The 15,570-nt window shown below is 53.6% G+C and overlaps 1 protein-coding gene across 1 annotated transcript; it reads left to right on the forward strand.

Moving 5' to 3' along the window:
• The first annotated feature begins 5,090 nt into the window (after positions 1-5,090).
• Positions 5,091-10,822, forward strand: TRARG1 (trafficking regulator of GLUT4 (SLC2A4) 1). Its single transcript, XM_060082654.1, has 3 exons — positions 5,091-5,477; positions 9,806-9,938; positions 10,722-10,822. Exons 1-3 carry the CDS (start codon positions 5,091-5,093, stop codon positions 10,820-10,822), a joined length of 621 nt encoding a protein of 206 aa, XP_059938637.1.
• The last annotated feature ends 4,748 nt before the right edge of the window (positions 10,823-15,570 follow it).

Raw genomic sequence — 15,570 nt, forward strand, 5'->3', positions numbered from 1 at the left:
CTGTGGAAAGAAGATAAATCTGTGATTGTTAAAGAAATGGAAGTTATCAACCAAGACCACATAGGTTTATCCAAATATAGAGAAAAATAATGCAAGGAGAGGCACTGAATGAATATAAAAAGGAAAGTTCTGCAAAGAGAAAACACACATATAAGAGAGAGCTGCTAAAATTTATGGCCGAAAGATATGAACGACTGATACCTAAAGACAGAAATTATGTATCTATAAAGTTAATCCCAACAGATCCCTCAAATAGTGTTCAGAGGAGAGAGAGGGTTCACTTTGAAAGGGCAGAAAATAATAAAAATTTACAGCACTTTTAGCAGCTTTACAGCATAATGAATGAGACATGCCAGCAAAGTAAGTAATTGTAAGACTCAGTGTTGTCAGGGATATGGAGAAAAGGGCACATTTACAGATTTCTACTTGTACTGTGTGTCTGTTCCCTTTTTGGTAGAGAACAATTTGGCAAAATCGCAGTAAAAATACCCCAAGGGAGTAATCCAAAAGGAAAAACAAATTTGCAAAAAGGCAGTCCCATCGGCACTGTAGCTATCGATGAAAGATTTTGAAACAACACAGATGCCCAACCATAGAGGCACGGGCAAAGCATTCTCTAGTGTTGTAACGGGATGCCAGTTATGGTGAGTTCGGGGAGCGGATCACAAACTGGTCTGTGCCCACTGATTATAAGTGTGGACAAGCAGGTAGGTGAGGTGCAGGAACAGACCTTGAGAGAATTTGGGAGAATGTAACAGGGTTAGTATCCATTAGGGTGTTTTTTTTTTTTTTTTTTGGTAAAGATTCTTTTTGATGTGAACCATTTTTAAAGTCTTTATTGAATTTGTTACAATACTGCTTCCGTTTTATGTTTTGGTTGTTTTGGCCACCAGGCATGTGGGATCTTAGCTCCCTGTCCAGGGATCGAACCCTCACCTGCATTGGAAGGCAAGGTCTTTTTTTTTTTATCTTTATTTTGTTTGTAATTTATTTTTTTATACATTAGGTTCTTACTAGTTATCCATTTTATACATATCAGTGTATATATGTCAATCCCAATCTCCCAATTCATCCCACCACCACCACACACACTTTCCCCTCTTGGCGTCCATACATTTGTTCTCTGCATCTGTGTCTCTATTTCTGGGAAGGCGAAATCTTAACCACTGGACGGCCTGGGAAGTCCCTCCATTAGGTTCTTGATAATTGTTTTTAAAAGGTGAAAGTTTTGTTTCCTTAGGGCACCTTCCAAAGAGGAGTAGGGAAATGTTTTGAGCACAGACAGCAAGGATTCCTTTGGAGGGACCCCACCTCACTGGATGTGAAACGGGGGTGCTTGCTGATGGGTGCATGAGCACATCAAGTTTTGCTCACACTTTGCACGTATGTGCGTATGTGTGTGCAGACACCGTAAGGCTGCCTGGAGCAGTGGAGCTGGGCCCAGGCAGGCCTCAGTGAGAAGTGGAGTTTTCTTAATTACTCCTGCCTTGTCAGCCCCATATGGTTTCCTGACACCCAAGGCGATGCTGGGGATAAAATTCCCTTGCAGGGAATTCCCTGGCGGTCCAGTGGTTAGGACCCCACGCTTCCACTGCAGGGGGCACGGGTTCGATCCCTAGTCGGGGAATTAAACTCCACACGGCTGAAAAAAAAAGGCCATGGGATATAGGGGGGCTTTTTACCTCTTCTCCTTGGATTAAGCTCGAACTTACCTGCCCTTCTGAGGTTTGCTTCCCTGTCCACCCTGTCCAGTTTCCACTCCACTGTTTACACCTCAGCATCCTTCACACCCGGGGTGTACCAAGGGTGGGACAGGCAGAGGTGGACTTAGCGTCGGTGTGGACACACCCTGGGCACTTTATTGGCGTCTTCATCTTCCTCTGGTTCATCCAGCCGGCCATCACTGCAAGTCAGGCCCTGGGCGAGGGAGCTGGGGTCACACACCTGCCCGCTCCAAGACCTCACAGCCCATCAGGGAGGGGGCACAGAGAGGGTAGTGACTTTCTTCAGTTCCCTACATCCACACTAGGGAGCAGCGAGGCCAGCCCGCAGCAGAACAGAAAGGCCGATACACCTGTGTAGCTGCAGGCGCTCACAGCGCAGGCCGCCAGCCCGCGGGCGGTGTGAGGGCGGAGTCGGAGTCGGAGCTCAGCGCCCTCCCTTCTAAAGGCTGCAGCGGGCCCAGCTGCTTGCTGCTCTGCAGAAAATGGGCCCAGGGTTCCCAGATCTTCATGTTAAAAGTCTGAAACCCCCATTTTTATGTGAAATGGATTTTTTTAAAAACACTGTTGAGCCAACACTGGGCAGGCCGAACCCACTTTGCATGATGAACGTGGCCCGTGGGCCTCCATTGAAGACCTCGGTTGCGGGGGAGTGGGGAGGCCGCACCTGCAGGCGGGGGCAGGACCGGGCCGGAGGAGGAGCAGGTGGCTGGGTTGGGCTCACCAGCCCCGGAGCCCAATCCCGGTGCTCCTGGTCCTCGCCTCTGCCTCTGCCCCTGCCCCTGGTTTCCACTCCCACTTCTGGTCCTTTCCCTCACCACCACTCGGCCGCTAGATGGCACCACAAGCCGAGGATCTCACAGCAGACAGAGCAAACCCGGCTCCCAAGTCCCTGAACCCCAGCCTACCTGGTAACCTCGCTGCCGTGGGCCACCCTGGGGACTTCTTGGCTTTTAATTTTCTCTTCGAGTTTTTATTAAGTCAAAAAATCCCTTTATGTCAGGTTCCTTCTGTCCTCCAGGCCAGTGCTGCCCAATAGAAATATAATGCAAGCCACGTTTTAAATTTTCTAGTAGCCATATTAAAAACAGAAAAGAGACACGGGTGACATTAATTTGAATAATGATTTATGTAGCCCAATATATCCAAAACATTATCATTTCAATATGCGGCCTATATACAGTGTATTAATGAGATATTTTACATTCTTTTTTCTTGTACTAAGTGTTTGAAATCTAGTATATGTTTATACTTACAGCACATCTCAGTGTGGATGAGCCACATTTCAGGCGATTAGTAGTCACATTTGGCTGGAGGCTATGGAACTGGGCTGGGCAGCGGTAGGTCCACAGGGCCTGAGTCCTTCCCCCCCAAGAATCAGCTCCCAGGTTGTAACATGGAACTCTGTCCAAGCTGGACACAGACTTAGAGTCTAGGGGTCTCAGGCACCCAACCTGCCACCCTCTGCAGGAGGTCTCTTATTTAAAATGGCATTAGCCACTCTCTCGAAGTGAGAGAGTGGCAATGGACATATATACACCACCAAATGTAAAATAGATAGCTAGTGGGAAGCAGCCGCATAGCACAGGGAGATCAGCTCGGTGGTTTGTGACCACCTAGAGGGGTGGGATAGGGAGGGTGGGAGGGAGAGGCAAGAGGGAGGAGATATGGGGATGTATGTATATGTATAGCTGATTCACTTTGTTATACAGCAGAAACTAACACACTGTTATAAAGCAATTATACTCCAATAAAGATGTTAAAAAAATAAATTAAATGGCATTAGCACGTTTCTGGAAGTTACTGGGCACAAGATCCCAGCTCACTCCCTCTGCCCCAGCCCTGGCCTGGGGGAGCCCTCCTCCCATCCCTTTGTGGCCAGCTCTCCACTCCCTGCCCCTCACACTCTCTGCCTCCTTTGCCTTGTCACGGCCCTTGTTGGAAGCAGCATTTCTGAAGCCAGCTTGATACACAACCCAAAGATATTTCTTTCCACTAAAATGGCTCATCTTGCTCCAAACCAGCCCCTGGACTTGGACCAGGGATTGATATCTGATCGGGATACAGCTTGAGATGACTCTGGGCCTCGCTTTTCTAATCTGTGATATCAAAACCACAACCTCTGAGACCCCTTCTCACCTCTAACTTCCCACCCCCAACCCCCATGACCTATGCCCTCCTCCAAACCACACACAGACACACACACACACACACCCTGGTGGTTCGAGGTCACCTTATAAAACAATGTAAGGAGAGAGATCGGGGACATAGAAAGAGATGCAGAGAATAGAGAAGGTGGCAGAAATGGAGGGAGGAGACATGAGAGAACAAAGAGACAGAGGACAAGCAGCCAGAACCGGGGCCCTTTAGAGCTGGCATCGGCGCTAAGGAGCTCCTGAAACAGGATCTTTGCTGGCTCTTTAAAAGCACCTTAGAAAAGCTCTAATGGCCATGAGATGGGGCCAACACTCCTCCCTAATAGCCCCTCTGCCCTACCCCTTGGTGAGCTGCTCATACACCCATTCAGAGGGTCCAGGCAGAATCCAGGGGCCACACTAGTAGTAGACCCCCCCAGAGCTAGGAGCCAGGCTCTGGCCTGGATGCCTCTGGGCGTTGGAGGTCAGGGTCGAGGTGGGATGCAGTAGGTCCAGGGGCCAGCGTTTCCCAACAGATAGGAGAAGCGGGAGCCTGCTCCAGTAGGGGAGCGGCGGAGGGCTCAGTCTCCCCTGACAGTTGAAGACACACCCATTTTGACCCACTCTGTCTTTCTTCCCCATCCAGAGCCCCCACCCAGAAGAGCAGGCCCTGGGTCAGTAGTGGAAGCCAGAGGTTGGCCCAAGTCCCCCTGGGCTGGGCTGGGCTGGGCAGGGCTGAGCTGGGCTGGGCTGGAGCAGAGGCAGGATGCTGCTGGGCGGTTCTCTGGGGAGAGGGGAATTGAAAAGCATCTCTGAGGAGGGCAGGGAGGGAGGGCGGCTGGGTGATGTACACACACACACACCCTCCCTGACTTAGCCTAAGCCTCACTCGGGAGAAGAGCAGTCCTCTCTCTGCTCTTGGAGCTGCTTTCTGTTGCTTCCCCGCCCATCTGTGCTGTCAGCAGCATCAGCAAAGTTGGCCTCAAACTTGAATGGAACCGAAGGCTCCAGCTTCCTGGAGCTCCATGGGGAAGTAGGCCGGCCTGAGCCTCTGAACTCAGCTGGCCCGGAGAAGCTGACCCTCCCAGCCCCCAGCTGGCCCTTGCTCTCCTGGGTGACACGTCTGCCCCTGACCCTGTAGGCCCTGAGTCTGGGCTGAGGAATGGTGCACTGAGGTCCCTCTGGAGCCCCTCGTCCCAGCCTGAAGCTGGAGCAGCCCAAGGCCCAGGCCAGCATGGCCCACCCCGGGCAGCCTCAGTTTTCCCCGGCGCAGGAGCCAGGCACCGTCTCACCCCTGGACCTGCCGGAGATGGAGAAACTCCTCACCGAGGTCGGGGGCCAGGATGACAAGCCCCTGAAGCTGTCCAAGTCCCCCTCGGGGGCTCTGGACCTGGAGCAGGACTGCCACAGTCTGCCCTTCAAGGCGGTATCCGAGGGGCCCCGGGAGGCCTCGCTCCCCCAGGCATCCTCCCGGGCCAGCTCGAGGCGGGCGTCCTCCACTGCCACCACCTCCTACACGCAGGACAGAGAAGCTCCCAAAGATTACCTCGTCCTTGCCATCACCTCCTGCTTCTGCCCCATCTGGCCCCTCAACCTCATCCCCCTCATCTTTTCCATCATGGTAAGTGCTGCTCCTTGTTCCAGGGCAGGGGCTGGGCCTGGGGTCAGCAGCCATGCTTCCCTGCAGGCACCAGTCTCCCTGCCTGGGAGGAAGAGAAAAGAGCTGGGTGCCGGGGGCTTGGGGGAAGATTCCCCTCTCAGCCGGTCTATTACTCCCCCTTGGAGAGGGGTCCAGGGGCCTGGAGGGCTTCTGTTTGCTGTCCTCCTTCAGCTCTGCTCCTGGACATCACAGCTCGACTTTGCACACATCCCTGCGGGGAAGGGGATTCCAGAGAGCCACGTGGAGCTAAATTCTGCACAGAAATACAGCCAAGTTGGGGGCCTTGCCTTTGCGGGGGTCGGGGGCATTGTCCCAAGGAGTCATTCCTGAGTGGCTCTGTGAATCAGCAGAGGTTGCAGCTGGCATGGGGTCCCAGGGCCCTGTGTTCTCAGGAGGGGAGCCAGGCACCCCCCCCGGTGTTCTGTCAGGCTCTGGCAGCTCTGGTTCCCAGGAGCAGGCAGTGGCTTCCCTGCCATGGGCTGAGGGCTCCGGGCCCGGCTCCCCCAGGGCTGCTCCTCTGGGGGGAACTTCTCACTGGGGCCCTCTAGGCCTCGCCTTTGCACCGATTTCAGCATCTGTCTTCAGGGTGGGGGGGGCCTGGGCCAAGGGTGGGAACACACGTGGGCATGGCTGGCCTGGCCAGGGAGGGGCATGGGGGCTAGTCCTTGCTTCCCACACACTCGTGCTCTAGGGTTTTGAGTAAATTACCTTAGATCATCTCCAATCCAAGTCATCTGGATAGAGCTACTTACAGAGGAGCCACAGAAAATGCTGGTAGATGTTGGCAAGTGACTTCTGTGGTCCAGGAGATTGTGAGGGAGACACAGGGAGAGGCTGGCAGGGAGTGACTTTCAGAATGAGGTTAGGAGCAGGGGACAGTACACTGAGAGGGGAGACACTGTCTGCTTCCCTCTGGAGTGACTCCCCTGCTGAGTCACCCGTCATCGAGCCCCCAGGAGCTGTGGTCATTCCTGCTGCCCCGCTCTCCTCTGAGAAACCCCTTATTTCCTCATATGTCTCTATCCACTTCACCGAGGCCCAGTCTCCAGCCAGGGGGGCCTTCCCCAACCCCCATCAAATCCAGCACCACCTGCCAGGGCTTTAGGGGACACTGGCAGGGACTTGGTGTGGGCAGAAGAGCCAGGACTGGGCCAGGCCTTTGAGGAACTTCCTGTGCTGCCTGCTGCTCTTGGAGGCAGCTGGGGGCAGAGCTGGGCCACAGGGGTGCAGCCAGCGGCTGTGGGCAGGGCCAACCTCTTGGTTACAGGGAGAAGCCCCAGGAGGAGAGACAGGCTTTGCGGAGGGAATCCACACAAGGACCCAGGAGAAAACGTTTGCTAGAATCCATCTCCTGCTGGGGGTGGCAGGGTGTGAGCTGGGTAGGAGCTGCCTTTGTCAAGGGAAACCTGGGCCCAAGGCTGTGAGACCACCAAACCCACCCCCAGTGCACTTCTACATCCTCCTCAGGTTCTTGAGTCAGGTCTGATGGTCACCGGGCCTGGGGCAGGGAATACAGTGCTAAACCAGATGCCATCACCAATCCCCACGAGCCTCCTGTCCAGTGGGGAGAAACTTGTAAACAGATCCTTACAACACATTGCAAGAAACACCCACACTAGACAAAACCACAAGGTATTCTGTGGCCTCGGGCAAGTCACTCAAAACATCTCTTCTCCTCAGTGTTCCCATCTGCAAAATGGGTGTCAGCATAACACCTAAATTATAGAGTTGTGTGAGGGTGAAATGAGATGAGCCATACAAAGTGCTAAAGCACCCAGCACATAGTAAGTGCTATTATGTGATGGTAGTAATTAGGTGAGTGTCTCCCTGGCGGGGATGGGAAGCCATCACCAGTTTGTTGGGTTTTTTTTTTTTTTTTTTTTTTTGGCCATGCCACACAACATATGGGATCTTAGTTCCCTGACCAGGGATCGAACTTGTGCCCCCTGCATTGGAAGCACGAAGTCTTAACCACTGGACCACCAGGGAAGTCCCGTTTGTTGTTTTTCTTAGAGCTTTGAAATATAATTCACATATCATACAATTCACCCATCTAAAGTGTACAATTCAATGATTTTTAGTATATTCACAGACAAGCGCAACTATAACCACAGTCAACTTTAGAACATTTTCCTCACCTCCAAAAGAAACCCAGTGCCTTTTTTCTTCCCCATCTCTCCCAAACCTGAGCAATCACTCATCTTCTTTCTGTCTCCATGGTTTTGCCTCTTCTGGACATTTTATAAGCAGACATACCTCGTTTTATTGTGCTTTGCCGCTATTGCATTTTTTGCAAATTGAAGGTTTGTGGCAACCCTGCATCGAGCAAGTCTATCGGTGCCTTTTGTTTTTCCAACAGCATTTGCTCACTTTGTGTCTCTGGGTCACATTTTGTTAATTCTCAAAATATGTCAAACGTTTTCATTATTATATTTGTCATGGTGACCTGTGATCAGTGATCTTTGATGTTACTAATGCAAAAAGATCACAACTTGCTGAGCAATGATGATTAGCATTTTTTAGCAATATTTAAAAATTAAGGTATGTACATTGCTTTTTTAGATACAGTGTTATTGCACACTTACTAGACTACAGAAAGGTATAAACGTAACTTTTATATACACTGGGAATCCAAAACATTTGTGTGAGTCGCTTTTTTGTGATATTCACTTTTCTAGCTCATAGGACACTCTCATGCCCTGGGGAGGGAGGGGTCAGTTATTTATCTAGAGCTGAAATACTTGGTGCCACTCAAACAGCAGCAGCGGTGAAGGAGAGACAGAGAGTATGGAAAGAGAGTTAAGTCTCCATGATGGTGTCTCCAGGTCCTGGCAACAGACTTCAGAGCTCCTCATCTGAAGTCTTCCCACTGGTTACCAAGTGAAGGATCAAGCCCTTGACCCCAGGGGAGAAGGACACCCACAGCCCTGACAGCCTGGCTAGAGCTCACTGTCTGCAGAGCATGTCCTAGTATGAGGCTGACAGAGTCTAGTTAATTGTTCCCATTTACCAGATGAGGCAACTGAGGCATGTAAAACAGTGCCGTGCCCATGGTCACACAATTGGCAAGAGGCATATCAGCTGGATACTGAATCCACTGTTCTCTTCATGGCCCCACCCTGTATCTACCTCTGGGACAAGGATGGTGTGTCCCTCCCAGGAAAGGCAAACCTTTTAGGCATTTATGCAGGGAGGGAATAATTCTACTTCCTTCCCTCTTTCTCTCCCCCACCTCCCGGTAGCCTCCTCTCCACCACCCACTCACTCCATCAGTGGAAGACTAATGGACCAGCAGTGTCCTTCCCACTGTAGCTCTGACAGGGGCCTGCTGGGACCAGGGCTGGGATCAGGGGCTCTACCTCAGGAGCTGTGATCACAGGTGTCCAGGCCCAGGCCTGCTCAGCATCGCAGTTTCCTGTGAGCTCCCTGGGGTGGCCAGGGCAAGGTTGGCTTCATCCATTTTACCTCTGGGTCAGGATGAGAAATGGCCATGCTCCCCGATCCAGCAAGATCTCCTGTCAATGAGGGATGCTGGGGCCCAGGCAGTGGGCCTTCAGTTGTTGATAAAAGAAGCATCAGATAGACTTGGGTGTGTATCCCATCTCTATCCCTTTTAAGTCACATGACCATGTCCAAATCATTCAACCTCCTTCCTTAGCTCCAGTCTCCTCATCTATAAAATGTATAATAAAACCACCTACCTCATAGGGCTGTTGGGAGGATTAAATGAACTAATGTGTGTGCCAAAGCCTGGAACATAGTAAATGCTTAATAAATGGAAGTGGTTGCTATTTTTAATACTAAATGAAACTGCAATGTCAGAGGACAGGGCAAACCCCCAGTGAACAGGCATTTCTGGCTTTTAGCAATTTGGATATAATGGAGTCTCACCCCTCATTACAGCCTTGGGAAAGGTAGGCAGCCCTGTCTGTGGTTTTGGTTGCAGCCTCTGAGCAGTCCCTTCTCTGTAGGTTGTTCCTACAGGCCCTCGGTCTCCACTATACCACCCTGCCCGTCACTGTCCTGAGATAATGCCCTGCATTGCTTGGTCATGCTTCCAGCTGTCCCCAGCCAGCAAGGGGCAGGCTTAGTTACGGGTCTCCTCAAGAGGTCTGGCCACTTGAGTCCAGGCCACTTCTCCTGAAGAAGCCCCCTGCCTCTCCCCTATGGGGGCTGCTGGAGTGTGGGCTGCAGTGGGGACCGGGTGTGTTCCGGAGGCTCAGTAAGGGGCCCCCTCCAAGGCTCCCAAGGACAGCCTTCCTGAGGTCTCTGCCACCTTCTCTCTGCAGTCTCGAAGTAGCATGCAACAGGGAGACCTGGACGGGGCCCGGAGGCTGGGCCGCCTAGCCGGGATGCTCAGCGTCACCTTCATCATCATGGGGTTCGTCATCATCATCGTGGCCGTGACTGTCAACTTTGCAGGTGAGGCCCAGCCACACCCCAACTTACTCAGTGTGAGGACTGTGGAAGGCTGTGGGAGCCTCCAAGCATCTCTGCCCCTTTGGTGATCAACATAAGCTGTTCCCCTAAAGACCCTGCCCCTCCATTTGTGCTCCATGGGCCAGCAGCCATGGCTGCTGACACCAGGAAAGGCTAGGAAATACAGAATCTCAGGCCCCACCCAGACCCACTGAATCAGAATCTGCATTTTAATAAGATTCCCAGCCCAATCGTTATAGTTTGGGAGGCACTGATCTGGAATACAGAGTTTTCAACTTGGGGCAGAAAGCCTGGGATTCAGCCATGGGGTCATGGGGAACCTTGGCCTCGTAGGAGAGGGAAGAGTTCAGGTTTGTAATCAGTCTGCCTGGGTTCAAAATGCAGGTCCTTCACTGCATCTGTCTGAGCGGAAGCATGTTCCATAATCTCTGAGTCTGACAGGTGTGCAGGTGCCTGAGAAGCAGGGACCCACTAGCCCAGGGTATGAGCCTCAGCAGCACCTTCTGACGTCTCAGTCTCTTTGTTCTGCTGATGCTTGTCACCTTAGCCATGACTCTTTCAATGGCAAGTGACAACCACTGAACTCAAATTGGCAAAGGGGACTGCTTAGTTTTCACTAAAATATTCAAGCGGCGATGGTTCTAGCCTCAGGGGTCCACGTGCCTACCTCCGAACCAACCACCGAGGCCCCGGTCCTGTCCTTGGCAGGAGCTCACTTCCACTGGGAGCCCACAGCCAACTCACCCCGTTACCATTTCCCACTAGGAAACAAAGACTCAAATCCTCAAAAAAGGGCCCAGAAGATCCTATGTTCTGAGCTCTGTTCTGCCATACCTGTTCTTTTCTTTACAGTTCAGAAGAAATAAAACTAACTAGGGGGCTGTGCTAACAGAAGCAGGCCCCCGCCTGCTGGAAAGCTCCACACCCACGTGCCCCATGTACCTCGGAGGACAGGATGGTGACTGCCAAGTGCCCACCTGTCCCCCAGCTCCAAAAGCACAAAGTTGGAGGGAAACCCCCAAGTCACCCCATTGCCAGCCCACATCAAATGGGAAAGCAAGAGGAAGAAAGGAAGGGAGGAAATGAAATTGACTGTGAAACCAGGGAATACTGTGGTTTAATCTCAGGGGCACGTCCCGGCATTTTAACCCCAGGGGTCTGGCTGGTTTCTCATCCCCACGATTTCCTGGGACCTGCCAAGCAGCACATACTGCCAGAGTGAGAAGAAACCAGCCCCACAAGCAAGACTACAGTGGGGAGAGAGGTGGCACAGTCCCTGCGTGTCTGATGACCAGGAGAAAAGACGCGGGCCTTCATTATCTTTTGCATTTTTCTTGAGGCAGGATAAAAAAGACTGTTTGCATGCCTTGTGCCACATGCCTGCTGTGATCCCAGCCAGTACCCTGAGCTCAGAGGCCAAGCTTCTGCTCAGCACATGCCCTGGAACCCCTCGGACACACAGGATGTGCAGCTGCTCTGGAAAGAGGCAACAGCCATACTTCAATCCTACATCCATCGCAGGGTGGAGGCACCGAGAGGAATGTTGGTGGAGACAGAAACGGGGACGGCATGACCCACAGACCTCTTCCCAAACATTTCAGCCTCAGGAGCGTCTCAGCTGAGAAGTCTGGTGTCAGAGCATCTGCCAGGCTGACGCAGTCTGCCTCTAGTCCCTACCTGGGCTGTAGCCTGGGGCACCAACCAAGAACTCCCGGGGCCTGACCTTGCTTCCAGGACAGCCAGTGAAAAGGAACCCAGGCCTGAGCTCTCATCCTGACAGGCCCTCCCTGGCTGTCTGGGGCACAAACTCAGAGTTTCATGCAGAGGGGTTCAGGGTCCCCATGCAGAGTGGCTCAGGTGGGGCCTGGGCTCCCAGCTGCATCTGATGCTCTGTGCCTCACCCTGTGCCCCTGGCCAACCACAAACAGCAAAGGCTTTCCCTGGAGCAGGCTTTGGGACCACCCCTGGGGGAAATTCCCATGGGCTGCCAGGTCATCAGGGGTGTTTGTGCCTTCTGCAGGGGCATGGGCCAGAGTTTTTATGAAGGTTTGTTGTTCATGGGGTCTACAGAGTTTCAAGATAGAGGGAAGAGCTTGGCTGAAGGGTCCCATCTTTGGGGACCCGGGCTTAGGAACACATCCACATGCCCAGAATCAGGGGCCTGGACACCATGGCCTTTGTCTCAGGACCTAATGGGACACCTGGAAGGAGTTAAGCAGGGCCCCTCAGATTTCTCCCTGGTCTTTCTTGCTCCCACTTCCCCTGTTGGCTTCAGCCCCCAAACCCTTGGAGAAGGATGCTCTGGGCCTTCCTACCCTGTGAGGCCCAGCCTAGCAGCTAGGGTTCCAGGAGGTTGGGAGGGCACGTTCTCAGGGCCCCAAGTTGGCCAAGAATGTTTCCTCTGTGCCTGTTCAGGACTCTCATGCCTCCTTTCAGGGTCCCTGCCCATCTCTCCCACCCTCCTCAGAGGCTCCTGAGGAGGGAGCATGTCAGCATAGAGGCTCTGTCTGCCGGGAGGGGCTCTGGGTCCTGGGTGCAGCCCCAAGCCTTCTAGGAGGGCCTGTGTGAACGAGGGGAGGGTTCAGGGCCCAGGGGCGTGGGCAGATCCCTCTAGGGCTGGCGTTCCTGTGTCAGTCACCCACCCAGGGAATAAACTCCAACCTCCCCCGACCCTAAAGGAGGCACCAGCTGGATTTGCTTTATGGGACCTTTGAGGCCAAAATAGAAATGCCTGTGTTTGTCGGGGGGAGGAAGGGGATAAGCCCAGAGTATCTGTGTCATTTTCAAGGTCAGGTCAGGCCAGGGGAGTCATGATGAGGTCTATGAATCTGACATTCACCGGCCCCCACCCTGGAAGGAGGGGTCATGAGTCAGCTGTCTTCCGGCAGGCCCCAGGGGTCCCCAGCTTCAGCACCCCAGGGAGAAGAGAGCAGTGAACCAGACTGTTCAGGCGCGGTCTCGTGGGAAAATGATGGCAGAGGCGGGACCGCGGCCTCTGTGTACCCTAGGACTGTCACGCACACCCAGACCTGGCTCCCCATCTACAGTCTCACCCACAAAAACAGGCCCCGCCACGCACTCACTCCCACAGACACACACACTGGTTCCTACTCCAAACCCAGGATAGTGGAGAAAGAGAGAAGCCGCAGCAGACCGCTGCAAAAGCCTGCACGGCAGGAGTATCCTTCCGTTCAGGCGAGAACGACTTGAGAGTTTTCTAGTCATCCTAAGGATGGGGCTCAGAGGCCTCAGGAGACCGGCCCTTCCGGCAGAGAGGAGCCCAGGGCCAGAGGATGGGAACCTTCAGGGGTAAGGCTGGGACCCCGCTGCCTCCCACCCACAGGCCTCCTGACACCCCCGGGCCTCGCTGAACGTGAAGGGACAGTGGCCCTGCCATCCCAGCGCCTTCGTGGGTCCAGTACTGGCTGCATGAACACAGTGGTCCCCTGGCTTGGGGCACTGACCCAGCCCCCCCCGGGTTCCCTAGGGAACAGCAAGCACCACGCCCCTGACCACCACCGGCCCCCACTCACCAGTTCTCTCCTCTGTATTTCTCGGCATGGAAAGAAATAAAGCTGACCGTCCACGCCCACCGAGGGTCTGTTTGTGCTGCTGGGTTCAAAGGGTTCCAAACAACTTGGGGGGCACTGGGGAGCCTGGCCATCCAGGGGCTCCATGGCCACCATGAAGCATTCCCCTGGGCAAGCCATTTGTTCTCACCCAGCCTCAGTTTCTCTGGGGAGCGATGCTGGTCTTCCCTTGGTCGTTCCTTCTGCCTCTGAACAAAGACCTCAGGCATTGAAGAGGAGGGCAGGAGGCTGTGCTGGGCCTCTTACAAACCTTGGTAAATCCACACGGCCATCCGAGGGGGTCGCTAGTGTTATCCCGGGGTTCCGATTAGTAAACCGAGGCTCAGAGAGGTTCAGACACTGGGCCCAGGTCACACCGTGCCTGGCATGCAGAAGGTACTGAAGAAATGTTGGTGAACTGACCGTATCCCTAGGTCTGACCCCAAAGTTGGCTTCTTGTTGCCGTGCTTTGCTGCCTGGAGAGCAAAGCCCTATGTAAGGAAGGTGAGAGTTAGTTGTGTGTATGTGGGGTGGGGAAAGGGTGGGAGGAGGGAATCTATTTCCAAGGCTGTAGGATGAAGCAGGCAGGGATGACTTGATTGCTTGATGGTGGAAGGTGGCAAGGGCTTTAGGAGGGGGACGTGGGCAGAGCCACTGGGCTGGGCAGCCAGAAGGAAGGGAAGGAATTGCCATGTGGCCACAATGAGCTGCCCACACCAAGGGCAAGAGGCTGGGGGAAGGTGGGGGGAAGGGCATAGGACTGGGGTGGGGCAGGAAAGCAGGGAGAGTCCCAGGACCCAAGAGGCAGCCCAGCAGAGTAGATCAGGGGGTGGGAGTTCGGGCCAGCCACTTATTAGCTGCATCTCCTTGGGGAAATTCCTTCCAGCCAGACTAGGGGTCAGGGGAGTGCTTCCCATGTGCCATGTGCTGGGCTCCATGTTTTGTGCAAATTATCTCACTTAATCCTCACATCACCCCCATGAGGTGTGTCATCCCATCTTCCTAAGAAGAAAATGAAGCTGAGAGAGGCCCAGTGACTTGCCCAAGGTCACAGAGTCAGGAACCCGTGAAGCAGGACAGTCCCGGAAGCTTTGGTGACAGGACTCTCCTCCCTCACCTTAAGAAGTTTGCGAGCTATTCCAAGGGAGTTGGCCATTTTGACGCCCTTTTCCTGCACTGCCCGGCATGTGATGGTCACATTTCTCTGTAGTTTTTTGTTTCAGTGCTGCATGTGACCTTTTCAAAGGTATTTTGAGCACCACCTGGGGAGTCCAAATTAAGATGAAATGCCACCAGTGAAATGCTACCAACTTGATAACACTCAGGTATCCGGACACCTTCTCTACACATGGGCACTGCCAGTAACAATCACATCACTTTACTGCCTGGCTTGGTGATCTGAAAGTTTTTTTGGCATCATTTTTCAGACACAACCCAGTTTTAGAAACTTTAAAACAGGGCGTAGGGGGACATGTGTCTGAGATTCAGCAAGGGAGAAGCTGCAGCTTCCACAATGCAGAAAACCTGAAATCACAGATGGCTGCGCCCTCTCTCTACCTGGACTCCCCACCTGTGAATGGTGTGGTGATCCTCTCTGCACACCCTCTGCACACAGCCCTCTGCACACAGGGCTGGCGGAGACCCAGTGGTGCGTCCTGGTGAACCGTGAGGGCTGGATACACGTGGGGAATGCCAATAACAATTTCCCGAGGCACAGCCAGGAGAGCACCCCAGAATCTGGGAGGTGCTGGGCATCCCAGGCTGGCCCTTGAGACTGTGCTCCCCTCCATCCCCAGCCCTACCTGCCTGTCCCTGACCCATGACAGGAGACCACCCCGCGTGCCCAGGAGAGGTCTCTGGCCCAGGACTCAAACCTTCACTCCTTGGCTGTGTCAACTTGAGCAGCCCTGGCCTCTCTCTGGGCCTCAGTCTCCAGGTAAAGGAGTGAGCTGTGTGGGTCTAGAGTGGGCTTCTCAATCCCCCCCGGTGGCACGCTGGAATCACCTGGGAGCTTGGGCCACGCTGGTGCCTGCTGCCACTCCTAG

The sequence above is a fragment of the Mesoplodon densirostris genome, chromosome 18, assembly GCF_025265405.1.
Source record: "Mesoplodon densirostris isolate mMesDen1 chromosome 18, mMesDen1 primary haplotype, whole genome shotgun sequence".
Taxonomy (NCBI): domain Eukaryota; kingdom Metazoa; phylum Chordata; class Mammalia; order Artiodactyla; family Ziphiidae; genus Mesoplodon; species Mesoplodon densirostris.

What these genes read in the sequence shown, in the direction of transcription:
- TRARG1 (XM_060082654.1), top strand. Translation starts at nt 5,091, where the DNA reads ATGGCCCACCCCGGGCAGCCTCAGTTTTCCCCGGCGCAGGAGCCAGGC. An exon ending in CCCTCATCTTTTCCATCATG is followed by an intron (nt 5,478 to 9,805) that starts GTAAGTGCTGCT and finishes TTCTCTCTGCAG; the next exon opens with TCTCGAAGTAGCATGCAACA. An exon ending in CGTGACTGTCAACTTTGCAG is followed by an intron (nt 9,939 to 10,721) that starts GTGAGGCCCAGC and finishes ATTTCCCACTAG; the next exon opens with GAAACAAAGACTCAAATCCT.